Source organism: Dermacentor variabilis, chromosome 2 (assembly GCF_050947875.1).
Source record: "Dermacentor variabilis isolate Ectoservices chromosome 2, ASM5094787v1, whole genome shotgun sequence".
NCBI classification, from domain to species: Eukaryota; Metazoa; Arthropoda; class Arachnida; order Ixodida; family Ixodidae; genus Dermacentor; species Dermacentor variabilis.
In genome coordinates, this window is record NC_134569.1 from 2,447,471 (window position 1) to 2,474,867 (window position 27,397).

The window sequence follows — 27,397 nt, forward strand, 5'->3', positions numbered from 1 at the left end:
TGATGAAGAAATAGAACACTTTTATGATGATGCTGAATTAGCGATGAGAGAATTTTAAACTGAGTATACTTTATCATGGGCGACTTCAATCCAATGTGGGGAAAAAACAGGCTGGTGAACAAGCAATTCGCAACTATGTCATCAATTCTAGGAACACTAGAGGAGAGATGCTGGTAGAATTCGCGGAAAGGGAGGAGCCCCGAACAATGAATATCTTCTTCAGGAAGCGTAGCAAGAGGAAGTAGACCTGGAAAAACTTTAATGGTGAAAGAAGAAGTGAAATAGATTTCATACTATCTGCCCATCCCAGCATAGTGCAGGATGTTGAAATGTTAGGTAAGGTGATCATAGGTTAGTGAGGTTTAGGATTTCTCTCAGTAAGAAGAGAGAAAGAGTAAAATTAGTCAAGAAAAAACACGCCAACCTAGGCGCACGAAGAGTAAAAGCAGACCAATTCATGTGGGTGCTTGCAAACAAATTGCAAAAGCATTTGCAAAAGCATTTGACAGAGTGGCTCACTGTCGTCTAATAGCTAAATTAACTGCTCTTAAGATTGACTCATTAACATTATCTTGGCTTCGCAATTTCTTATCTAATCGGCACCAGTTTGTATTTGTGAATAACTTCAGCTCCTCCACGTCTGTTGTAACATCAGGTGTACCCCAGGGTAGTGTGCTAGGCCCTCTTCTTTTCCTAATCTTTATAAATGATTTACCGAGCAACATTTCCTCCTGCATACGACTTTTTGCGGATGATTGCGTCATCTACAGAACGATTAACTGTCATAATGATCACCTAACTTTGCAAAATGACCTTCACCTAGTTAATCAGTGGTGCGACCGTTGGCAAATGACACTTAACACATCTAAGTGCTGCGTTCTTTCCTTCACTCGTACGAAATCATATCCTAAGTTTCCTTACAAAATCTGCTCGTCGGAAGTTCCCCGTGACTCTACTTACAAATATCTTGGCGTTCATTTTTCTACTAACCTAGCCTGGAGCTTTCATATCGAGAAAATATGCGCTAAAGCTAACAGAACTTTAGGGTTTTTACGTCGTCATCTGCACCTCTCGCCATCTACCATCCGTCAACAGGCCTACCAAACTTTTGTACGCCCTCAACTTGAATACGCTTCTTCGATCTGGTCTCCTCATCAACAATACCTAATAGATAAATTGGAATCCATCCAAAATCGTGCTGCCCGCTTTATAACTTCTAACTACAGTCGTCAATCTAGCATTACCCAAATTAAACGCGATGTTCTCCTGCCGGACTTGGATTCCCGCCGCTCTGTTGCTCTCCTATGCCTCTTTCATAAATACTACTATAACTCATGGTCTAGCCGCTTGTCGCTTGAAACTCCTTCTCGCACATCTACTCGACTTCATAATCATCTCAGTTTCAGGCGCATTTTTGGCCGCACACAGTCATTCAATAACTCTGCATTACCGCGCGCCATCGCACTATGGAATAACCTTCCAAATAATATTGTCTCAGTAAAAGATCCTGCGAAATTTCGTGAACATTTGGAACTTCTCATGTTCGCTTGACATTGTAGTACGACTTTGTATTGTATTCGCCTTTGTATTGTTTTTGGACTTTGTTTTCCATTGTATTTCCTTGAATTTGTATGTACTTTTTCCAATGTTTAACAGTGTTCCTTTTTTTCCAATGTACAAATTTATTTGTTTCTCTTACTATGCAGTTCCTTTCTTTGCGTTAATTATTTGTCATTTTTCTGTAACCCCCCCTACTCAATGCTCATCCGAGCCTGTAGGGTAAACTGAATAAACTGAATAAAAAAATATGCAGCTTTATAACAGATAGATGAAGATGACAGAGAGATAATGAATGAAACCCTAACTAGGCTGGCTTCAGAAGCACCAGTTGAAGTGGGAGGCAAGGCACAAAGGCAACCAATAGACAAGCTCTCCTAAGTAACAAAGGAACTTATAAAGAAACGACAAAGAATTTAAGTGTCCAACTCAACAGATCAGATAGAATTCGCGAAAATGTCAAAACTGATCAACAAGGAGAAAGTAAGGCATATTCGAAATTATGACACAATAAAGAATGTGGAAGCAGTAAGAATTGAACACAGCTTTAAATCAGTAAGTAAGAAAACTAGGCATACAACAAGCCAAGATGTATGCACTGAAAGATAAGCAGGGTAATATTATCAGCAATTTAGAAGTTATTGTAAAAGCCGTGGGACAGTTTTGTACTGATCTTTACAGTACACAGAGCAGCCACGCTACCTTCATTCAAAGTGCTAATGGACAGGATACAGAAACTCCTCCTATAACTAACGATAAAGATAGAAGGACCTTGGAAGCCACGACGCGGGGAAAAGTGGGAGTACCAGATAGACTAACAGCCACTTTAATCAAAGGTGGACGTGATATCATGCCTGAAAAGCTTGCGGCCTTTTATGCGCAATGCCTCACGACTTCAGGTGTACCAGAGAACTGGAAGAATGCCAACATTATACTATTCGACAAAAATTGTGACGTTAGATATTTGAAAAATTATAGGCCCGTTACCTTGTTTTCAGTATTGTATAAAATATTCACCAAGATAATTTCCAACAGAATAAGGGCAACACTCAACTTCAGGCAACCAAGAGAACAGGCTGGCTTCAGGAAAGTATACTCCCACAATGGATTACGTTAAATCAAACCAAATTAAACTTTATTCCAACGGTCGGGTTGCTGAGGGCCGTGGACAGAAAGCCGCTACATGGGCTTGGCTAGGACAACGACTCCGTACAAAATGGCAGGGACAGGCAAATACAGCAACGTAAGGAGGCATTTAAGCCAAAAAATCAATAAGAAATTGCGCGTAATAAACCAAACAATAATCTCAGACATATTGTGAGTATAGATGCAAAATAAGCGTGATTACAATGCACAGTGTTAATGATAAAGGCAGTCGATGAATCCACTATGCTCCTATATATGCATCATCAGCACTAAGAGCAGAGCATACAGACATACACAAGATGGGAGGGGCTGAATCATCTGGTATTAAAGAAAAAAAGGTACAGCAAGCATTAGTTCACATTCATGTCATCCATCAGGTAACCGATAAATCTCCAGAGTACAATGAACCCCTCTCTATGGCTCTCATAGATTATGAAAAGCCATTGGATTCAGTAGAGATACCAGCAGTCAAGGAGCACAGGAGGCATACGTGAATATCTTGGAAAATATCTACAAAGATTCCACAGCTATCTTCGTTCTCCACAGGAAAAGTAGCAAGCTACCTATGAAGAAAGGGGTCAGGCAAGGAGACACAATCTCTCCACTGTTATTCATTGCATGCTTGAAAGAAGTACTCAAGCTATTAAACTGGGAAGGCTTAGGAGTGAGGATAAATGGCGAATATCTCAGTAACCTATGCTTTGCAGATGACATTGTCCTGTTCAGCAACACTGGGAACGAATTACGACAAATGATTGAGGACCTTAACAGAGAAAGTGTAAGAGTGGGATTGAAGATTAATATGCAGAAGACAAAGATAATGCTCAATCGCCTGGTAAGAAAAAAAGAGTTCAGGATCCCCAGTCAGCCTCTAGAGCATGTGAAGCACTACGTTCATCTAGGTCAATTACTCACAGGGGACCCTCATAATGAGAACGAATTTACAGAAGAATAAAAATGAGTTGGACTGCATACGCCAGGCATTGCCAGATCCTGACTGGTAGCTTACCACTATCATTGAAAAGAAAGGTGTACAATTAGTGCATTATACCGGTGCTGACATATGGGGCAGAAAATTGAAGGCTGACAAAGAAGCTCGAGACCAAGTTAACCACCGTGCAAAGAGCGATGGAAGGAAGAATGTTAGGCTTAACATAAAGAGACAGTGAGAGAGCGGTGTGGAGCAGAGTGCAAACGGGGATAGCCGATATTCTAATTGACATTAAGTGAAAAAAATGGAACTGGGCAGGTCATGTAATGCGTAGGTTAGATAACCGGTAGACTATTAGGGTTACAGAAAGGGTGACAAAAGAAGGAAAGCTCAATCGAGGACGGCAAACGACTAGTTGGGTGATGAAATTAAGTAATTTGCAGGCGCACGTTGGAATCGGTAATTGGAGAACCCAGGGAGATGCCTTCATCCTGCAGTGGGCATGAATAGACTGCTGCTGATGATGATCATTGTTGTTCCCCAGCTGAGCCACAAGGCATCAATCAAAATTTTTTTTCAAAAGCACATTGCTTGATCAATTCGTTAAAATGGTGTGTATGGCAACACAATCAAGTGATGTGACTGGCAAAATAACCAATATTTCAAATATTTGAATACTTAGGTGATTTTGGCACCCGCAAAATCCGGTAAGGTGGCAAGGTTCCATTTTTTTCCTCGGAACATCCAGAAGCCGCAAGTTAAATATACAATGGTGGCCAGATGCACACCATTGTAACAGGTAACAGGTACTGGTGGCCAGATGCACACGCGAGCCGGCTGGTTACGGGGGTCGCATGACTTCGCGATTAGTGCACGAAGATGACCTCGAGAAGGGTGAACGTCGGCGCACGTACACCTCGTGCGGTCGTTGTGAGAATGGGTGCGCGACTACCGCTGGCTCCGGATATGCAGGCCGCACCCATATTTCACCGTTCGCGTTGTAGCAAGTCGTTCCTAGACCGTGGCAAATTGACCTTTTTCTGAGCAGGCGGTTACTCGGCCAGTTTATGTGAGCCTACGTTGACAAGTTTCGTATGGCGCCCAATTACTCAGCTACTGCGCTATCAGTTTTCCGAAGGGTTCATGCAATTACGAGCAGGGGCGGGGCAGCACAGCATAGGTAAATAACCATGCCGCTTTAGTTGGCATATGCTGCCTGTTTAATATTGTTTTATCGTGCCCGTTGTATTGGGCTCTGTGGCTTTGCGGGGTGTGCGATTGCTATCCCTTTGTGACCCTCTTCCTGGCCGCGTTTTTTGTGTGTTGTTTCTAGGGAGAAGGCCAAACATCTCTAACTGAGGTAAAGGAAGGGGGCGTAGACAAGTCCCAGTGCTTGAATAGCAGGCGCACCACACCAGGATGATCCTCGTACAGGAGTGGTTATTCTTGTGCGCTGCCGGTGCACCATACTCCAAACTACTCGGTGGCAATTGAGGCCGTAAATCTTCTGGGGCGGGTACCGAGTGATCGAAAACGTGGCCCCGTTGCCCCGACCAAACATTCTGGACTCAACTGGAGGTGCTATGCACCATCGGCGCTGCCTATGTGTTCGAGTTCTGCCTTGCACCTCAATGTATATTTATTGTAAATAGTTCTTGTAAATACAAAGTGCCTTCAAGCTTCATATGTGTCCATCCATCTGACGCTACCAGCGAACCTATCGGCGTTATTATTATAACTTAAAAGCACTTCTTTTTGGGCTAGTTGCTAGCTGTTCATTATAAAATATGAAGACGCGAAAAAAAACAGACACACAAGAGAAGAGAACGGGACAGGGAGCCACTCGCAACTGTTTTATTTACAGAACGCAGACACATATATACCGTCAGTCAACACATGCGCACAGAGTAAACATTCATACGTTTTCATATATTCATATTTGTATATGCATAGGATCCTGTGTCGCTCCTGTGTTATGTAACATTTTTCTTTCACAAATGGACCAAGTATTGCACCATACTTTACCAGCTAACAAGGTTTCTAAAGTGTTTAGGTATGTAGATGATTTTTTAATTATTTTAGCTAAGGACTGGAGTCTAAACTCCGCAGAAGTTGTGGCTAATGTTTTATCCGTTTTTAGACAACATGGTAAAGGCTTGGATTTTTCACATGAACTGCCGGAAGGAAACGTTTTACAGTTTTTAGATCTTAACATTGAGTTCGGTAAGGATCACGTTTGTTCGTGCTATGCTCCACGTGGAAAGAAAGGGGTTCTGCCATTTGACTCAGCGCATTCAAAATTAGTGAAGGGAGGAATTGTGTCACTCTGCCTTGAGTCCGCGCTCAGGAAGTCGCGTGTTCACAAGAAGGCATTGAGTTTCGACAATCAATTGGATAGGCTGGCTTCCGCTGGGTTCCTTGGTTCGCTCCTAACAGGAGTAGCCGAAAGACTCTTACAAAAAATGAAGAGAAAGGCGATGAGAGCTGGAGCAGAGGCCCCTCGGCAAGAGGTGAGACCGGTGGCTGTGCCGTATGTGCACAAGGTGACCCACCATCTGGAGAAGGTAGCGAGCAGACATGGCGTCCCGCTAGTGTTTTCAGGCTTCCGGAAGCTCAAAAGCATTTGCTCCCAAATCGCCAAAAGAAAAGAAAAAAAAACTGAAAAAGGCTGCGGAACCAAACATGGGCGACCTTTCATGAAGTGTGCCGAAGGGGTTGTCTACGAGATCCCCGTTTCGTGCGGTCGTTCCTCTATAGGTCAGACCGGGTGCTGTGTTAATGAGCCTGTCAGGGAGCATGAAAGAAATGTTGAGCAAATGAAAGAGGGACCAAATTTGCCTAAGCACATCGGGACCTGTCCCTCACGCTCTTGTGAACCACGTTTCTCAGATGTGCGGATTCTTGCCCGAAGTAAAGATACTAGAGCAAGGGAACTGGTTGAAGCCTATCACATAGGCAAGAAAGGCAGCTTGTGCGTTCGCGAAACTTCGATAGCATTATATAAGGCCAAGATGAGGTTTCTAGAGCGTTGTGCGTCATGAATGTTTGATTAGATGCGTGAATTAATGTTTGCTCTGTGCGCATGTGTTGACTGGCGGTATATATGTGCCTGCGTTCTGTAGATAAAACAGTTGCGAGTGGCGCCCTGTCCCGTTCTCTTCTCTTGTGTGTGTCCGTTTATTTGGCGTCTTCATATTTTATAATGAATATCGCCGTTATCTTTGGTGGCAGTATTCCTCACTTGCGGAGAGAGTTTCTGGCCATGCGCCTTGGAGCCCAAGTGGAGGAAAAATACCTCTACCATCGAGAGGGAGGAAGAACCTGGATCTTACTGTCGGATTGCATATTGCCGTGCGACATATCTTCTTAAATGCTTTGCACGAACGAGTCAGCGCTCCTTCGGGATTTACTGCCTACTTAAGTGCAAATATTTATCTTTATAACTGCATGAAACGTACATGTCAACTCTGAATTTAGCACATCGTGATACTCCATGTGCATTGGATGCATGGTTCACCTGGTACACACCAAGCGAAAGCCACATTGCGTTAGAGCGTGCGTCTCTTGGCAAAAAAACGCAGGTCCATGACATCATTTCTCTTTCATCTTCATTGCAGTCCGAGCCAGCTGTGTCGTCCGCAACCCAGGCCGGCAAGCTTGGGCGCACATCAAAGAGATGCCGGTGCTCACACAAAAATTCAAAAAATTATGTTTTTCGCGTTTAAAAAGGAATACCTTTTTTGTAACTCATCACATGAATAGCAGACATGTAGAGCTATCCAATGATATATCACATATATTTGTAAGCCGACCACCAAAGCTACGTTTTTGACCTTGAACAAGAAGCTTTCTGCAAGAAATTATAACGTTGCAGTTATATTTCGGGAGACCCGCCGAACCTTCAAAGTTTCAAATATTTTTCGGCTATACTATGTCAACTACGCTACCGTTCTATATTATTTTATGGCTTCTGGATATTTTCCCGTTACAAAAAAAAAGACTCAAGCTTTGCAGTTTTACCAGCTCTTTCCGGGGCCAATTGCACCCAAAGTATTCAAATATTTTAAATAAAGGTTGCTTTGGCAATCACATAACTTCATTGTCTTGCCATACACACCATTTGAACGATTGGATCATGCAATGTGCCTTCGAAAGAAATGTTCATTGATGCCTTCTGAGTGAGGTGGGCAAGAACAATAAGTTTTCGGCTAAATGCTAGAAAATTTTGGGGGAAAAGAATAAACGGGGAAAAAGAGTTTTGAACTTCAAAAAACAGATGTGAATGATTTGGACTATATCTTTGACGCTCAAAAAGCGCCAGTGGAATTGGCATGGAATGACACGTAAGACTATGGCATCCCATCAATTGATCTGACGGATGTGAAGCTTGACTCCCTTGGGCAACAGATAAAGACTCATTCCTCGACTAACCTTGTGTGCATTCGCGTCAATACATATCCTCTGTGCATATTCAAATAAATTATATGTTGATAGAGTGCCGCTCGTATTTGTTTCCTTCCTTGTGCCGTCCTTGCGCAGTTCATCCAAAAGTCCGTAAGGCAAAGTAAGTACAGTATGCGACAAACTTTTGCGGAACACAAGACTTTCGAGAAAGCTGAATTTCTGGTGAAGCCTGTGCACACAACTCAAAGGTTTAGTCTGCTGTTGTTTTGGCGACCTATACCATGATCCACTGAATTAAAGGTGCCAGGACTTCACACAGCAGAAATACAAATTTGTCGTGGAATCCGGGTGGTGTAAATGTTTGTGGCTCACTTGCGCATTTTTTCACTGATTTCACGTTTAACGCCGACGCAGTGTCGCGTCCTATATAGAACGGAGTCGCTGCGCAGCATCGCGTAGTTTGTGAGCGTGATACAACGAAACAAAATTTGAGAGGCCACAAGATGAACTGTCGCCATTGCTATAGGTGCTTGTGCTGCTTCACACAGACATACCGAAAAACCCAGTAACGCGTGCGAAACATGTCAGGATTTCTTCTGCCGAAACACTTCCGTTAGCAATCTCAAACTTCGTCAGTGAATGACTTGCATATGAGCTAATTATTTGCATACTTTTTTTCATTTCATTTTTTATTTGGTCAACACAATTACAAGGTTTTCCCGCAAGGTAAGGCAAAAGCAGGGCGTAATCCTCTTGACTAAGGCCTTTATTCCGCTGGAGCAGCAGAAGTAGCAGTCTACTGATAAAACAATGTACAAATAATAGGACACAAAACTTCAAAACTATTTACAGCAAAATTTTAAACACATTGAGAAGTATCAACCATTTGCCAAATATCACGTAACTAAATAAATACAACACAGCAAAAATAAGAACATTCTGGTATTAACAAAAGTTATACATTCAGAATATAACATTAATAACATTACTATTGACATTAAAAAATAAACTTTATTAACATAAAGGCTTTATAACATAAAGGCTATTAACATAAAAGCTAAGGGCTTGGCAGCAGCATCTCAGGCACAATGCTCAAGAACCCATTTTGCTTCATTGCGCAGGTTTTGACCCTCTCGCTGCCCGCACAACCGCTTTATCTCGGTGAAGGATTCGCCCGATCTCCCTCTAACCAGGCAAATGACGTTGGCTTCGAGCATCCAGCACGAGCTGATTTTTGCTTGATCAACGACCTCATCATGACTTCCACCAACGTGTCTGCGCCTGCGCTGTCAACGGTGACGTCACATCACGGGGACACCATGCCCTATATAAGAAGCTTCCCATCGCCGATTGCAACCAGTGGGCTTGGCAGCAGCATCTCAGGCACAATGCTCAAGAACCCATTTTGCTTCATTGCGCAGGTTAGTAACTACTTATCGGCCTACTGCTATCGTAGCGACAACCGCTTTTTGTTGCTGCTGCCCAGCCCACTATGTATAAAGAGTGTTTGTGCATACCTTTTTTCTTCCCACGACGATCTTTTAAAATGCGGTGATATTGAATCAAACCCAGGCCCAGACACGACTGAAAGGGAAATGCTCCAGCAGATTCTATTAGGTCAAAGTTCCCTGAAATCATCTGTCAGTGATATGCTTGCAAAACAGGGCTCATTTGAGAAAAAAATAGATGGTTTGACCGAGAGAATCAAAAATTTGGAAGACGAGGTGGCAACTATCAAGACCGTAAAAGCAGAAGTAGAGCACGTGAGGTCAACTATTAATAAACTGGAAGCCACTGTATCACACCTGTTAACTAAAACTGACGACTTGGAAAATCGCAGCCGTAGGAATAACTTACTTATTTACGGCATAAAAGAAGAGGAAAGGGAAACAGAAACGGAACTTACGGACAAAATAACAAAGGACATTCTTAGCGAAAAACTTGGAGTTTCGATAAAGAGCATGCAAAGATGCCATCGGATAGGTAGGAAATCAAACAGGAATCGTCCTGTCATCATAAATCTACATGACTACCGAGAGAAGACTTTAATAATGAAGGCATGCCCGAAATTGAAAGGTTCAGAATATTCAATCAGCGAAGACTACTCGAAAAGAATTCGTGATGTCAGAAAGAAACTATGGGAAAGCGCATCACAGGAAAAGGTTAATGGTGCTAACGTTAAGCTGGTTTTTGATAAGTTAAGCATTAACGGTGATATGTTTGGATGGGATAATGCAAAAAACAAACGGTATAAAATCCCGAAGAACCATAAATGACACCACAAAGAGACCAGCCCTGCATTCAAAATCTTAAACATAAACTGTCGTAGTGTCGTCAATAAAGCTGCAGAACTTGAGGGCATGCTGTTCTCGCATGATGCAGACGTTGCCATGCTTACAGAGACGTGGTTGAGCAGTGAAATATTTGACAGCGAGTTTGTTCCTAAGGGCTATAAGGTATTTCGGGGTGACCGTGACAGAAGAGGTGGAGGAGTGGCCATTTTGTACAAATCATCACTGCAACTTTTTAGTATGCCCGATGCGCAAGATATTGAAGCTGTCTTTTGCAAAGCATACATCAACAAGGCCCGCTTCATCCTTGGTGTTTTTTATAGGCCTCCAAACTCTTCTGCTGCGGTACTTGAAAACTTAAGGGAATATATGCACTGCCATGTAAAATCAGATGACAGAATACTACTGGCAGGGGACTTTAATTTGCCAAACATTGATTGGCACACCTTTTCATTGCATTCTGCTCACAGTATTGATAACACAATCTTTGATATTGTATTCACGTTTGATTTACTGCAAATGGTAAATAATTTCACTAGAGTACAGGGAGCCGTATGCTCAATTCTGGACTTATTTTTTGTAAGTGGCGCCATCCGAAATGCGATAACCTGTGAAGTCACAAACGGGATTTCTGATCACAAAGCTGTCTTGTTGAGCTTGTCAAATGTCTACCCTGATCACAAAAACGGTGTTCGTTTGTTTCCCAATTTTTCTCGTGCTGATGATGAATCTATTCTGGATATGCTTGCATTCTACTTTGATGACTTCAGAAACAGCACTTGCAATGTAAACGACTTGTGGCTTTCTTTTAGGGGAATTGTCTCTGAATGTATCCAACAATTCGTTCCCACAATTGCAAAATCTTCTGTGCACCGTAACCCATGGATTTCTCGCGAGACGTTACGCTTACAGCGAAGGCTTAAAAGGTTAAAAGTGAAAGCAAGAACAAATGTAACCTTAAAATCTAGTGTAGAAGGCACTTCAGAACAACTAAAACAGAAAATAATTTGCGACAAAGAAAAATATTACGGAACGATCCTGCCTTCATTTATTAAAACGTCTCCCGAGAGATTCTGGCGCCAAATCACACCTAAATCTTCTTCTACCAGTGGGTTCATGATAGACGGCAAATGTGTAAGTGATGACACTGTCGTTTGCTCTGCTTTTAACAAATTCTTCCAGTCGGTATTTACCAAAGATAATGGTTGCCTTCCCAACTTTTCTATATCGCTTCCTGTTATATCTGACGTTGTCATTTCTGAGAGCGGCGTTTTTAATTTGCTATTGAACGTCGATACTAAAAAGTCACCAGGACCAGATAAAATACCAAACGCGTTTTTAAAGCGTTATGCGGAATGGTGTGCCAAGTACCTGTATGTCGTATTCACCAGATCTTTACGCGATGGTTCCCTACCGGATGACTGGAGGACGGCCGAAATCAAACCTTTACATAAATCCGGGAACAAAACACACATAGTCAATTACCGACCAGTATCTCTTACATCTACATCATGCAAAATTTTAGAGCATATAATTCATAAACATATATTAAGTTTCTTAGAAGAGCACAAGGTACTTACAGATGTCCAACATGGTTTCAGGCATAGGTTTTCTACATGTACTCAATTAGTTGAGACTGTTCACGATCTCGCACAGGCAATTAATGAAGGGAAGCAAACAGATATTCTGTTCATGGATTTTCGTAAAGCATTTGACAAGGTATCACATAACAAATTAATCCATAAATTAGAGTATTATATAAAAAATGTACAGATACTTACATGGATCAGAGCCTATCTTACTAACAGACACCAATTTGTCACCTTAAACAATACTTCTTCTAACAATACAGAGGTTGCGTCTGGAGTCCCCCAGGGATCAGTTTTGGGACCACTTTTATTTCTGTTATTTATAAATGACATAGTCGCAGAACTTTCAGTTTCCGTGAAACTTTACGCAGATGACTGTATTTTGTATGAAAAGATATCTTCTGTTGATGATCAGGTGCGTCTAAATAATGACCTGGCAAAGGTGACTGCTTGGTGCGAACAATGGCAAATGTCTATTAATTTTGAAAAAACTGTTTTTATGAGAATCACACATAAGAAAGAACCTCTTCAATTTGCATATAATGTTGACAACGTATCTCTATCAGAGGTAAGAGAGTACAAATATTTGGGCCTATGGATAACCAATGAGCTTTCCTGGACGAAGCACATAGATACTGTTGTTGCGAATTCTTTGCGTAAACTGTTTTTCTTGAGGCGCTCACTGAAATCATGTACGTCTGGTGTTCGTTTACTGGCGTACAATTCCTACATTCGTCCGTTGTTGGAATATGCCGTAATTATTTGGGACCCATTCACTTTAACCAATATTAAAAAACTGGAACGTGTACAGCATAAGGTAGTTAGGTTTGTTTTTAGTTCATACGGCCGCGCGTCTGTTGGTGAGCTCGTAAGGCGCAGTGGATTACCTCCGGTGACTGTGCGCAACCGTATCTGTCGATTAAAGTTCCTCTTTCAACTTGTAAACGGCTATTATAAGGTTAACACTTCCAAGTTCTTTACTTACTCATCAGGTTATAACACGAGACGAAGACATGCTTTATCCATAACCCCCATCAACGCACGGAATAACTGTTTCAAATATTCCTTTTTTCCTAGGACAATAACAGACTGGAATAATCTTAATTCTCATACTGTTACCCAGAATTCCTTATCAATGTTTGAAAAATGCTTACAAATGTTATGAATTCGTGTGTGTTATCTGCTAGTGAGTTTTTTTTTCTTGTATGTTATGTATTCTTCACCAATGTCTGAAAATGCCTGCATATGTGATGGATTTGTATGTGTTTACATGCTTGTATATTTCTATGTATACCCACCCTGCTATGATCTGATTTCAGATCGCAGTATTTATAAATAAATAAATAAATAAATAAATAAATAAACATTCGTTAAACACACTGTGATCAGGAAATATTATGTTTTGTATTGCATGTTTAAATTTGTGAATTGTTCTAGAATATATAGCTTCGTCAACGATGTTAGGGTACGTATTACATAAACGCATGGTTTCATATTGGATCGTTTGCGTGCCATATTTTGTCCTTGGTTTCTTTATTACTATTGATGTGTGACGTAGGTTGTATCCTGTGTCTCTACTCAGGTAACGAGTTGAAAATAGTTCCCTGTTGCTGGAGATCTCTTAAATAGCCGTATGCAGATCTTTGTTTTGCAAGAGTCTCTAACATTAGGAATTTTGTAGCGCATCATTAGTATGGAAGATCCTATGTATTGTTTCGAGAAGTTCAGCAACCGAACTGCTCGCCTTTGCAGTACTGCCTATTTTTCTACGTCTGTTTTATTACCGTTTTCCCATACTAAGAGGTAGTAGCTAAAATTCGAGTGCACGAACGAAAAGTACAATTGTGTGAGAAGCCTGATAGGCACAAAGCATCAGATCCTTTGTAGCTAGCCAACAGATCGTGCAACCTTACTGCGTACCTTATTTATGTGCTCTGTCCAGCGTAGGTTTTTGTGAAATGTGACACCCAGAAACGAATGGCTTGAGACATGTTCAAGTTGCGATCCAGAATAAAAAGTTTTACGTCGTAATCTGTTTGCTTATTCTTGGAATAAAAAACTGTAAATTTCGTTTTTCTTGCATTTAAGTCAAGCTTATTTGGATAGAGCCACTCTCTAAGTTCTTGTAACCAATGGGTGGCGGTAACTTCTAGTTCGTGAAGGTCTGCTCCGGGAAAAAAGACATTAGTGTTATCAGCGTACAGTATTATTTCGTCTGTCAGTGGAACGTTAGTTAGGTCCCCCCATTTATGTAAATAACAAATAATAACGGCCCTAACTTGCATCGTAAGAAACATTGCTTGCCACCTCGTCTGCGCTGTGCTGATTTAGAACAGGTGCCACAGACGCTAACTATCTGCACTTTGACATATCTGACTGGCTGACCCAGCATGTAGCTTTTGCTCTGATGACCGTGCAAGTACCATGTGATGCCAACTGGAGCCAATACTGTGTCTAGACCCGCCGTGGTTGCTCAGTGGCTATGGTGTTGGGCTGCTGAGCACGAGGTCGCGGGATCGAATCCCGGCCACGGCGGCCGCATTTCGATGGGGGCGAAATGCGAAAACACCCGTGTGCTTAGATTTAGGTGCACGTTAAAGAACCCCAGGTGGTCAAAATTTCCGGAGTCCTCCACTACGGCGTGCCTCATAATCAGAAAGTGGTTTTGGCACGTAAAACCCCAAATATTATTATTATTAATACTGTGTCTAGGTGAGTTCGCCATGACGCTGCAAGGTTAAGAGGCAGGCAATTGTTCAAATAAACTCAAGTTTCGACTTCACGGTATATTCCATGACTACTATTTCGAGCAGCCTACAGGAAAGCGTATACGCGCAGAAAGAAGAGCAACAACGCGCTGTCTACCAACGAAAATTTTATTTGAAGTATAGGTGAAGTACATATGCAACCAGGTGAAAGAACCGAGAATAGAAACAAAGGCGAAAAAGACATGCTGGTAAACAAACACGCTGGGCGTTAAAACAATCAAGGAACGCTTGAGAAATGCAATTTGTCTCTTCTTCGACGCTACCGAGAATTGAATAATGTAGACGTGCCCTCACATTTAATTATACTTGTAGAACGCCTAAGCATTTCACGCGTGCCCTCATCGCAACACTCCGTAATTGTTGACGTGCTGAGGAAAGAAGCAATCGCGATAATGACGGATGCCTGTCAACTGAAGAAATATGTTTTCGTGTTTGTGCAAACGAGTGCCTACGTGCAGGTAACACTCCTTGTTATATTGAACAGTCGCGGTGATGCCTCCGACGCAAACAGTGGGAGTACGCTCACCAGACGGCAACATCATCGTGGTTCACTGCATGGCTTCGCTTTGCCACTGTGGCACTCGTGCATTTAGAGGAGAGGCAGGCCGAGTAGAGATTGCGAAGAGCGCGCCTTAGTGCTGACAAACTAGAGTGAAAAATTGACTGCGTCTAACTAACCCAGCTCAGCGATTATTTGGTCAAGTTTTGTGGCCTATGGTTGTGTGGCCCCGATGCTAGTACAACGCGGGGAACATACCACTACACTTGAGTGCATTTGAGGAAGTGCTGGCGCAAGGAGCGAGAAGGAGCGTTGTGGGAGCGCAGTGAGTACATGCCGAGTCGGGGCGCGTTCTAGAATATTCCCGTTAAATTAATAGATTGCAGGCGCACGACCTACAAATGCACACAGAAGCGCTTGCGTTGCAGTGCTAAAGGAAGCAGCTGACCGCTGCTCACTAAGGGTAGGCAGGTAATCTCCTCTGGAAAGACATCCCCTGGCGGAGGAGATGCCGAAACACCCGTGCGTGCTTAAGATACCCATAGCGAAGCTTCGACGGCCGACAGCGCGCGCGGGATGAAATGGTCCATACGAACGTCTCACACAGTACTTAGACAACGTGTACACACCATTCGAAGGGACGCAGGCCGGATGTGACGCGTGGCTCGCTCGGAATCTCCACTCGCGCACACATGCGTGCAAGGCCGCGACAATGCTTCGCTCCCCGTGTTGTCGCAAAGGTCCCCTCGGCAAAAGATCGCTAGTTCCTCGGCATTTGAGGGCAGCGCGCTCTCTTGATGACGAACGGGGCGCAGAAAGCGTTCGTCAAGCGCACAGCTGCGCTGGCACCGAAGGTCACGACGGCAAGTATGTTGCGGTCTTCTTGACTCTCGAGAGTGGTTTGTTTGACAGATGTCTTGGACTGCAGTGCGCGGAACGAAATAGAGTAAATGAACGTAAGTGCCCGTTTTCTTTTTACCCGCAATGACAAGTGACTTGATACAGTGCTCACGTATAGTTAGTCAGAAAATTAGAGAAATAAAGGGTACCCGAATTTGACTTGAACACATCTTTAATATCTCGTACAGAGACGTGCAATAACGCAGAAACTCAGAAACAAAAAGAAGCCCTTTAGTTCGCAACTTCTGCAAAAGCCTTCCTCAAGGATTTGAGCTCAATTTCGGCTCTGTTCCATCGACGAATGCTGCTCCTGGCATTTATTGCTCTTCCCTTTGTCAAAGTCTTTAAACGGCAAATAGGACGTTGATTCAAAAGCACACCAATAAACTGTTGGATGTCCTAAGGAGCGCGTTGCGCGACGTCTGTGCGAAAATATTTTTAGGAATATGGATAATTTTACTGCCGACGTCCCAGAGTCTTCGGTGATCGAGTGCCTCTGGCTGTGAGCCAGAATGGGTGATTAGCCACACGAAACGAGAACTAAGAGGGCAATGAAATTGAAAGTTTAACAGCACGACTTCTTGAATGAGGAACAAGAAAGCGAAGAGCAGACGAGAGGACTAGCAGCGCCGAACTTGTGTGCGCGTTCTTCACTTGCTTTGTCCTCGATCGGGAAGATATATTTCGAATCTTGCAGTACGAACTAGCGCACCCTCTGACGTTGCTAACGGAAAGAAAAAGGCCGATGGCAGGAGAGGAATATGTGTTCCACGGCCATGCTGAACCCAATAATGAGGTAAGATGAGGCCATGGCACGGTGCATATTTATTGAAGCGCGTTGCGAATGAAGGAATCAATTAGAAAAGAAAGTGAGGCCTACAGGAGTGGATTAAGCGATGGAGACATAGATTAGCGCTAAATAGACACAGGGCGATAAAACATAACAACCTCCGACCCCCGAGTAACTTGTGCTTCTTGAACTCGGGGGTCGGGGGTTGAATAAAGCAATTGTTGAACATGTGTTACTCTTGTAAGCATAATGTAAGCATAATGTAATGTAAGAAAACTACCTCAAGGCTTGTGGACTCGTGGGCGCAGCGGGAAAATCGGAGCATCTCAGACTTAACGCGAGAACCAAGGGAAGACCACCAAAAGGTGAAATCTCGAAACCAGAACTCTGTCTTAAGAGAATGAAAGTCCCCAAAGTATGGTCGCTCAGAATCCTCGGCCTACTTGTACACAAAGACGGATCGGGCGCCGCCCCCCTACCCAAACTGCAAGAAAGCCTCACGCACGTAACACATTTTCTACGATGGGTAGCAAACGGAAGCTACGGCTTGAAAGAACACGATGCAGTCAGAATCATCCAAAGCCTCATCATCAGCATAACCACCTATGGCACCCTTTACGTAGTCATAAAGAATGCAGAAATAAAACTGAACACCCTCATCCAGAAGGCCTTCAAGATTGCCATCTGGATCTCCAAACGCTCCTCCACACAACTACTCCGCTTAGGTCTCCACAACACCTAAGAGGAGCTAGTCGAAGCACGCAAATTTTACCAACTCGCGAGCGTCTCAAACTTACGGAAACAGGAAGGGCAACACTCAATAGATCAGGAAATACTGAAGGTATGCCAGTACACGACGATGAAACGATAATCCCAGCTATAATTCCACAGTACATCTCTGTAGCCCCCGTTCGAATAAATATGCATCCAACCCAGCCTGGATTAGACGCCTAAGATCAGCTTCCTTCATCCCAAAGTGTTTGTTGCCGATGTGTTGGATCAAACCGTTGGTTCGGGTCACGCATGCCGTAGGTTTGTTGATAATCACTGTGTTTTTGCCGTTGCTTTGTAGGTGCATACCCAGTATCAGGATCGTTTTCACCTCGGGAACTAGGGTGTCGTCCCCGTATATTTCTATCGGGACTGAGGTTATTGAATGGCCTCGTGGATTTTATCTCATGAAGAGAAGTTCCGATTTTCGCGGGGAGCACAATAATCCTATCTTTCTGGCATGTTCTGAGACTACGTCTGCTCCAGTTTGCAGTAGGTACTCGATCTCTCCGTCATTCCCTTCGGTTACCCAGAGTGTAATGTCGTCTGCGTATAGGGAATCCGATAGGTTTGGTATTCCTTCGATCAGCTGTGCCATGGGTATGAGCGTGACATTGAAAAGGAGGGGTGAGAGTACCGATCCTTGCAGCGTTTCTCTGCTTCCCAGTGTGAAGGAGTCGGATGTGAGTGACCCGAAGCGTATTTCCGCCGTCCTAGCGGAGAGAAAGGCTTTGACGTAGGTGTGGGTTCGCTCACCTGCTCCAAGATTTGAAAGGGCTTCTGTGATAGCCTCGTGCTTGACTTTGTCAAGTGCTTTGGTTAAATCTAGAGCTAGGATTGCTTTGGTTCGTTTGCTGTGCATAGGGTTGATGACCTCCTACGATAGTCTCAGAATGAGTTCTTGTGTGGAGAGATGTTGTCTAAAGCCCAACATTGCGCTAGGGAAGACTTCGTGCTTGTCCATATGTTCTTGGAGGCGATCTAGAATCACGTGTTCTAGAAATTTGCCCATGCATGACGTGAGGGAGATAGGTTTCAAATTTAGTATTTGTAGACTCTTCCCAGGTTTCGCTATGAAAGTTATCTTTGCGTGTTTCCCCGCTGCCGGCAGGTTGCCTTGTTCCCAGCATTGGTTAAAGACTTTTATGATAGCGTTGATTCATTCTTCATCCAGGTTTCTCAAAGTTCGGTTTGGGTTTCCATCCGCTCCCGTGGCAGAGGATGTGCGGAGTTAGTGTAGCGCCGCCCTCACATATGCCGTCGTGATTTCCTCGTCCATTCCTGGATTCGGAGGTCCTTTGTACTCGGGAAGCGCTTCCTTGTCGGAGGTATCTAAGTATCTGCTCCTGAGTTCGTCGAGGAGTTCGTCGTCTTGAAGGGGGTGTTCGTGTATAATGCGGCCGGTGTTCTTGTTGTGGGCCGTATTACAATTTTCAGCGTCTAGAGGGTACCTGAGTAGGTGCCACGTGTTTTTTAGGCCCAGTTTTCCCATTCATATGGTCGCATGTTTGACTCCATTGTGGTTTGACCACCTCTTGTGCGTGGTGTTCTATTTCTTTAACTAGGCGAGTAATTTTGAACTTCAGTCTTCTGTTGTGTTTTTGTTTGAGCCATTTCATTTGAAAGCTTTCGTGTGCTTGTCACATGTGTAGTAGTCTGTTGTCTATTGCGTGTGTTTCCGCTGCGACTGGTATGCTTTCGGTTGCGGCTTGGACGTCCTTGCCTTCAACCCACTTGTTGAGGTCATCTATGGTGGTGGGTTCGTCTTGTGCTCTGACGAGTCTAAATTTGTCCCAGTCGGTGATCGTGATCTTTTTCCTCCCTATCTTTTTTAGCGATGTGGCCGCGATAATGGTTTCGATTATATAATGATCACTGCCTGGGCTACAGGCGGTGTTTCTCCATTTCCCGTTTCCCACGTTCTTACTGAGCGTGAGATCAGGGCTGGTGTTCTTCTGCACACTGTTTCCTATCCGCGTGGGTTGTAGCGGATCGTTCAGTAGTGTAAGGCCTTCGTCTTGTATGTAATTTCATATTGCTGTGCCCTTCTTGTTGTTTATTTTGTAGCCCCAGGCCGTCTTCCTGGCATTAAAGTCGCCTACTATTATTAGCGGCTTGTGTCCGCAGAGCCTGTGTGTTTTGTTAACTGCCGCTATTATCGGGGGGTGGTCCGAGCTAGGGGCGCTATATACGGTGAGATTAATTGGCTCGCTTGTCCTCTCTTCTGTGGAATTATTTCCACGAGGAGTCAGTCCACGTGCTTCGTATCTATTTCGTGTTCGACGGCGGTCAGGTTTCGCATTCTCTCTCTCTCGGTCATTGTCCCTCTTATTCTCTGTGAAGACATCAGCAGCGACACTGAAAAATTGCTCGAAGAGGAAAAAATAGAAAGATAGTGAGCTTGGACAGTTCGCTCGATGTGCGCTGAGTAGGACATTGATGTAACGTACCTCGCGCACAGTGGCTGCTCAGCATCTCAGTCCTCTATGACGCAGCGCTTCATTGTTGGTGAACCTTGAATAAGACGCTCCCGGTTGGGCTAATGAAAAGCTAAAAAATCGCCTGTGTGAGATTTCCTTGCTACAATGTCCTAATTGACCGCAATCGAGACGTACCAGCGCCTGGTCAAATCGTCGGGCGACATCTGGTGGAGCGTTAGAATGAACAAACAAATACTGAACTCGCGGGTTTGCCTTTCTGAACATGCGCATATGCAAAGCTGCGGCGTTGCACAATCGTACTTTCCGCCAAATCCACGTTCTCAATGCTGCGTCTTTTGGTACAGCTTGTCTCGTACCTAAAGTAGTTAGCCACATGAATTTCGTTACTGCAAAAAGTCGCAGTTTCACCAGAAAGGCGAAGCATCGATTGCGACAGCAAATTAAAGGACAGCTAGCTATACGAAGTAAGGATATTAGTTTTATCGGCTGTATAAACTTGTAAACACAGACATACCAACTAAATTAACAAGCATGTTGTCCCGCGCACACAAGCAAACATAAACAGAGTGGGCTAGGCTGCAGCGGCACCGGCACCACGTTTAATCGCTGCTTGTTCTTCATGCAGTTCTTCGGCTTCCTTGCTGTAACACCTCCTCTCCCCCCCCCCCCCCTTTGCGGCATCACATGGCTTGGAACTGCTTCGTCGGACTTGGCTCCCTTTGCGGTCGAGCACGTGGATGTCACCGAGTGCTTGCCCAGGAACTGCTCCGTCACTTCCATACGCGATGGCCTCGGAGCGTCCCTCTTCAAACTATAGCATGCCAGTCACCCCGATGTCCTATCCTTTGATCAGCCAATCATCGACAACTCTCGGTCTGTGACGTCAACAGCCGACGGTAAAAATGTCCATCACGTGGATCGACTCTTCAGTGGGCTAGGCTGCAGCGGCACCGGCACCATGTTTAATCGCTGCTTGTTCTTCATGCAGGTATGTTATTATTCTGATGCCGAGTGTATCGGATCTGATGATGGCTTTCTACTGCTGCTCCTTTGCCCACCATGTCTTGTATCCTGCTGCTCGCATGCATCGTATTGCGCAGGTTGTCTCCTCTTGAGCGGAGATGTGGAAATCAACCCTGGCCCGGGCCTTCGGTATATGTCTAGGCGTGGATCCGGTTCCGCCCTCGATGAGAATGATGATGCTCGCCCTTCCTTTGATAGCCATGACAACAACGGCCTTTGGTATCCGAAATGTTCTCTAAATTATTGGAGGGGCCGACTCAGGTGGCAGAAGATGTTGCGGAAATTAAGTCATTTCAAGAGTCAGTTGCCCGTCGCTTTGATGTTTTAGAGTCACGTGTTTATGCACTAGAATCCACTCCTATGTCCAAAGACTCTAGTTTACTGTATGATTTAAGTGCTGAAATAAATGCCTTGACTACTAAGGTAACGGACTTGGTCTTAAAAAATGAGTCTTGAAAATACTTGTCGTAGAAACAATTTGATAATACACGGTATTTCTGAAGCCCTGGATGAAAACGCTACCACCCTTTATGACTGCAGTTTCATCTGTATTTACTGAGCACTTGAGGACTAGCTGCCCTCATATTCAATGCTGCCACAGGCTCTGTAGAGCACGCACTGGTTACATTCGTCCCGTCATTCTCAAACTTTCCAACTTCAACAACAGAACCGAGGTTCTTCGGAACATCTCAAAACTCAAGAGCTCAAATTTCGTCATTAAAGAAGATTTCCCTTCTAGTATTCGGTTAATTCAGAAAAAAAATCTGGGACGCATCAGCCTCTTTTCGGGAGAGCGATTTTTTTGTGAAGTTGAGGTATGATCATGCTTTCATTGACAAGGTTCGTTATAACTGGGATGACAGTTCAAACTCGTTCGTAATGGCACCCACTCAACGTATTTCTTCTGAGCCTGGCCATTTGACTTCCGTTCCATACACTTCCTGAATTTATCCTGGCCATTTTGAGAACCTTGTTGCCTTGAATATAAACGCTCGTAGTATTGTTAAAAAGTTTCCCAATTTATTGTCACTTATATCTGTTCATTCCTCCCATGTTATCGGCATCACAGAGGCTTGGCTGCACAATGGTATTTACGAATCTGAGTTCACTCCACCCGGTTTTGTTGCCGTGCGCTTAGACAGGAATTGTGGTACTGGTGGTGACGTGGCACTGCTTATCCGGTCGGATCTACGATTCTCAGTCTTGCCTTCTCCTCCAGAAACACCATCCGTGTGGTGTAAAATTTACCAACATAATCGGTGTATTGTGATTAGTGTTATGTATCGTCCCCCCGGCTCTACTCTTGATGTCCTTCATGCTGTCGCAAATTCCATGAGCGAGATTAACATTGCTTCGTCGAGTTTTATCTGTATGGCTGATTTCAACAGCCCTGGCATCCACTGGTCATCACTGCAGTAGGACGCGACACAGCTATTTGTAAAGAACTAATAAACATTTCCTTGTCCTTTGCTCTCACCCAGGTTGTTCCTAGTGCAACCAGGTTAAATTCCGTCCTTTACTTAGTTTTTCCAAGCGCTAACCTAGCCGAACGTCACTTTTCTTGCGAATTAGTTGATGGTATTTCAGACCGTAAAGGCGTTTTAGTGTCACTCTCTTGTCCAATTTCTAAATCCCCTACATGTTTACTAGTTTCAATGATTTCACTCGGGCGGATGACAAATCCATTACTGATGTCTTATCTGATCATTTCGATACGTTTAGTGCACTTTCAGATAACCAGGACGTCAACTGCCTTGCTAATTACTTCGAGCGTCTTGTCAAATCATGTATCCAACGTTTTGTGCCCATTAAAGCTAAGAAAAGAAATTCTAACATTCTATAGATGACTCGTGATATCTTGCCATTGTCCCGTTGCGTTCGAAGGTTAAGGCGTTCCAGAAGAGGCAGTGATCCCATGGCGTTGGATAGATTTGTTAAGGCCCAGAAATAACTCAATCTTAAGTTGCAAAATGCCAAGGATTTCTTTTTTCGCGTTCGCCTCCACAATTTGTTAAGAACTAACCCACGAAAATTTCGTTCTACTTTACCTCGCGATGCTTGATCCACTTCTTTCAGAATAGATAATGACGTCATCAACGACCCGGCGGAGATATCCGATGCTTTCAACAAGTATTTCCAGTCCGTGTTTGTTTCCGATAACATCGTTATCCCGACACTTACCAATATAGTTTCTTCTGAAGCAATCAGTAACGTTGAGATAAACTGCGAAGGCATTCTCAACCTTATATTAAACCTGGATGTTGAGAAATGCACCGGTCCGGACGGAATATACAACGCGTTCCTCGTTCGTTATTCGTTGTGGTCATCGAAATATCTGTCAGTCATATTCAGAAAGTCCTTATCATCCGCTACTGTACCTTCTTCATGGAAGTTAGCCAAAGTGCTCTCTCTTTATAAATCTGGAGATAAGCAGTGGTTGTCGAACTACAGGCCAATTTCACTGACGTGTCATGCAAAATGCTGGAACACGTCATTCATAAGCACATCACGCTCTTTCTGGAATCAAATAATTTACTGTCTAACATGCAACATGAGTTTAGGCACGGTTTTAGCACGTTAACGCAGCTAGCTTAGTTCACGCAAGACATTTCATTTAACCTTGATGAAGCCAACCAGGTGATGCCATTTCTATAGATTTCTAAAAGGCATTTGACACCGTTTTACATTCTAAACTTATTACTAAACTTAATGCTGTACTGAATAATCCTCATTTAGTCAACTGGATTTTAAGCTTTCTCTCATTTCGCTCCCAGTTCGTCTCTTACAGTTCGACTAACTCCGCTACTGTTGATATCACATCCGGTGTGCCCCAAGGCTCCGTCCTTAGGCCGCTTCTTTGTTTACTACATATAAACGATTTGCCACTTCACTGCTCTTCTAACATCGGTCGTTATGCTGATGACTGCGTTCTATATGAAGTGATTAACTCTTCTAATGATCATTATCGCCTTCTAGAGTCATTTTCTAGGTTTTGCGATTGGTGTAACACTTGGCAAATGAACATTAATTTCAATAAAACCGTTGTGATGTCTTTCTGCAACAAATCTGCCCCCTCCCTTTTTAGTTACCCATTCAATCGCCGTGCTGTAGATAAGGTTTCTTAGTATAAGTATCTGGGTGTCATTTTTACGAATAACTTGTCTTGGCCTAAACACATTGATTACATAGCACTAAAGCACTAAAAAAATGAGGTTACTTGAGGCGAACGGTAACCCGATCTCCTAAAGACACAAAGTTACTAATGTATAAACCTCTAATGCGCCCTGTTTTTGATTATGCATATGTAGTTTGGAGGCCGCATAGGCAGTTAGAGATTAATAAGCTAGAAGCAATACAGAAAAAAGCTGTGTGATTTATATGTCATCGTTACGATCGCGACTTTTCGCCCTCTTCAACACTTTCTTCCTTGAACCTAAACACGCTCTCTTCTCGTCGCCACGTCGAATCATTAAAATTCTTGCATTGCATTGTCAATTCTTTGGTTAAGCTATCAAATGATATTTACATTAACTTCGCGCCAGGATCATCAACGAGAACACATCACGACCTAAACTTGATACCCTATTACGCACGTACTAACATGTTCAAATTCAGCTTTTTTCCCCGCTCAATCGAAGACTGGAATTCATTACCTGGGTCCATTCGCTCATGCTCATCCCGAATTTTCGCCACCGCCATCCTAGATCCATAACCGCGCTCACCCATGTCCGGCAGCCTTTGTATAACTTCCTGTGTATTTTCCTTTCAACAGTGCTCTTTTGTAAAAGTGTTCACTTGTATTTCCCGCTGTATACTCCAATGCATCTTCTGTACCTTTTCTTAACCCATTCCTGCTATAGCGCAAATTGCGCTGCAGTGTGTATAAATTAATAAAATAAAACAATAAAAATACATCTCACTCCATGACCACGGGAACTCCCCGTCGAAACGCTGGAGCGAGGAGGCGCAGCAGCAGCGGCGAGCGATCTTACCTTTGTGGTGCGTCTCGCATCCCCCCCCACCCCCAACGTAAACTAAGCCACTAAAGCACAGCGCATGGCGGACTCTGTTCCCGTTGCAGAGGAGGAGGAGGAGGAAAAAAACTTTATTTTACCGAGCAGATCGCTAGACAGAGTGACCGCCTAAAGCCCTTTATGACCGCCGGGTCGCGCACGCCCGTCCTAACAGGACGCGCACCCTTCCTCCCCTCCCACGGATCCTTGCGCGCGACGGAAGGCGCAGCGCTTCCTCCTCGCATCCCTCGGTTGCATGCGCGAGATTGAGCCGCGATCGCTGGTTCGTGCGCACATACAACACACGGCGCGCAGCGACGGTTTTATCGCCCTTGGACTTTATGCTAAACCTCACGGCGACGGCGATGGCAGAAATACGCCGTGATTGCGAAAGCAAATTAGTAGACAGGTATACCAGCTACGGATAGTAGGTTTATCGGCCATATAAACTTGGAAACATTCGCTTACTAACTGAATTAACAAGCATGGTTTCAGTGCACACAGGCGAACATGAACACATCGCAATCGACGACCGTGTACACTCGCTGTCAAAACGCTAGCATGAGCAAGCGCGGCAGCAGCGACCTTCGTGCTGTCCATCGCTGCAATGAGAACATAGCACGCACAAAGGTATGAGCCGTCTGCAGATCGGTTTCAAGACAAGGCGCGCACTACCGCGCTCCGCGGCTAAAAATATGAAATTGCTGGTGGAATGGACGCCACCACCTCCCCTCCTTGTCTCCCGCGCTGCGTGTCCGCTTTCCTCCCTTTCGTGCGCGGGTTCGAGCCACGATCGTCAGTTCCCCTTGCTCCTGGTCGCTAAATACACAATTGCTGCCACCCTCCCTCGCTCCCTCCCTTCTTTTTTCTTCTTTCCTCCCTTCCTTCCCTCACTCCCTCCCTTTTTCCCTCCCTCCCATCCCCCACGGCCTTTCGCGCGACAGAAGACTGCGCGTTTGCTCTCCGCTTGTGTTCCTCGCGAGCGCATACAGCATATGGCGCGCGGCGACGGTGTTATCTTCCTTGGACATTATACAGAACATCACGGCAATGGCAAAAATGCGCCTGGACTGTCCATTTAAATATTATGATAATAAAAAGTGATTGAATTACAGTGAGCGTTACTGAGTAAACCATAATTACCAAATATTACCATAAATATCAAATAAATATTAAATAATATTAATAATATTAAAAATATTAAATATTAAATATTACCATAATATTACCATAAATATTACCATAAATGTCATCGATTACAAGTAATTAATTACTTGTAATTACAGGTCTGGTTGAGGGTCGAGCCTTGCACTTAGTGTGCGAACCGATGGTGACATGGGTAGCAGCGCAGCCCGTGCAGGCGTCGTCGTCTTGCTATTGCCACGGTTCCAACCTCACCGCCAGCCTACGTCCCCGCTTTGTACCCTAAGCGGAAGCTTTAGTTCGCGTGCTCCTATCTAAATAAGCAGGACTGGAAAAATCGTTTTTTCGGTAATCAATGCACTACATTCGGTGAGGCTTGTTGGATTTCAGAGACAAAGCCAAAATCTGGTGAATGTTGGTTGAAAATTTTGTATTTATGTCGTTAATTTATTCATAAAATTTGGCGAAATCCACAGATTCTCAGAAAACGAAAGTTTTATATTTACAACTCTGTAATTCAGCAATAAAACGTGATATCACAGTTCTGTCAATTGCATATGGTAGTAGATCTGAAACGCACTAAATTGACATACTACTCATGTCTATCGAACATACGAGTATGTCAATAGCGCTTTCGCAATACCTTCGTGAATGATATAACGAATTCACATAAGATATAAATTGACATATCAAATTTGTCCGCTTTGGAGGATCTAATGGATGCAGTTTACGGAAATGCGATATCTGTTCTTGGTGCAGAGCTAAAAATTTGTGAACTTGGTGCTTCTATTTTGTTTAAACACGAAATATCGAAAATACATTTTAAAATGTTGAGGTTATAAATCGAAATTACACTTTCAATATTCACTAGAATTTACCTTTCTCTTTCAAATGCAACAAATTTCACTTGAATCGGTCTAGTGGTTATTAAGAAAAGCGTGTCTGCGTTTTACACGTATTTTAATAGGAGGTATCGGAGTTGGGCAGGAGCTAAAGGTTCCTATTATGTTTTATTGGAGAAGCCAATGTTGGCGATGTTTCCAGAAGGATCGTGGTGGTGGTCTGAGTGGGTGTGTAATTGCCCTGAGCGCCTGGCTATTTCCAGCACCAAATGCACACACAAAAAGATAT

General features: G+C 43.8%; 1 protein-coding gene and 1 long non-coding RNA gene across 14 annotated transcripts in view; one reads left to right on the forward strand and one right to left on the reverse strand.

Moving 5' to 3' along the window:
• LOC142571288 (parathyroid hormone/parathyroid hormone-related peptide receptor-like) overlaps positions 1-27,397 on the reverse strand; it is a 1,032,566-nt gene that overhangs the window by 525,869 nt on the left and 479,300 nt on the right. For 2 of the 13 annotated variants that reach the window (XM_075679536.1, XM_075679535.1), the window contains exon 1: positions 15,815-15,935. The exons of 10 other annotated variants lie outside the window; for them this stretch is intronic. In XM_075679536.1, coding sequence (XP_075535651.1) covers positions 15,815-15,817 — 3 coding nt within the window. In that variant the 5' untranslated portion in view covers positions 15,818-15,935. Of the gene's footprint in view, positions 1-15,814; positions 15,936-27,397 lie in introns of those variants that run through there. One more of the 13 variants, XM_075679538.1, reaches the window with a different exon arrangement.
• Positions 16,005-27,397, forward strand: part of LOC142570795 (uncharacterized) — a 52,790-nt gene continuing 41,397 nt past the window's right edge. Inside the window, exon 1 of the long non-coding RNA XR_012825676.1 lies at positions 16,005-16,141. This is a non-coding gene — a long non-coding RNA (uncharacterized LOC142570795). The remainder of the gene's footprint in view (positions 16,142-27,397) is intronic.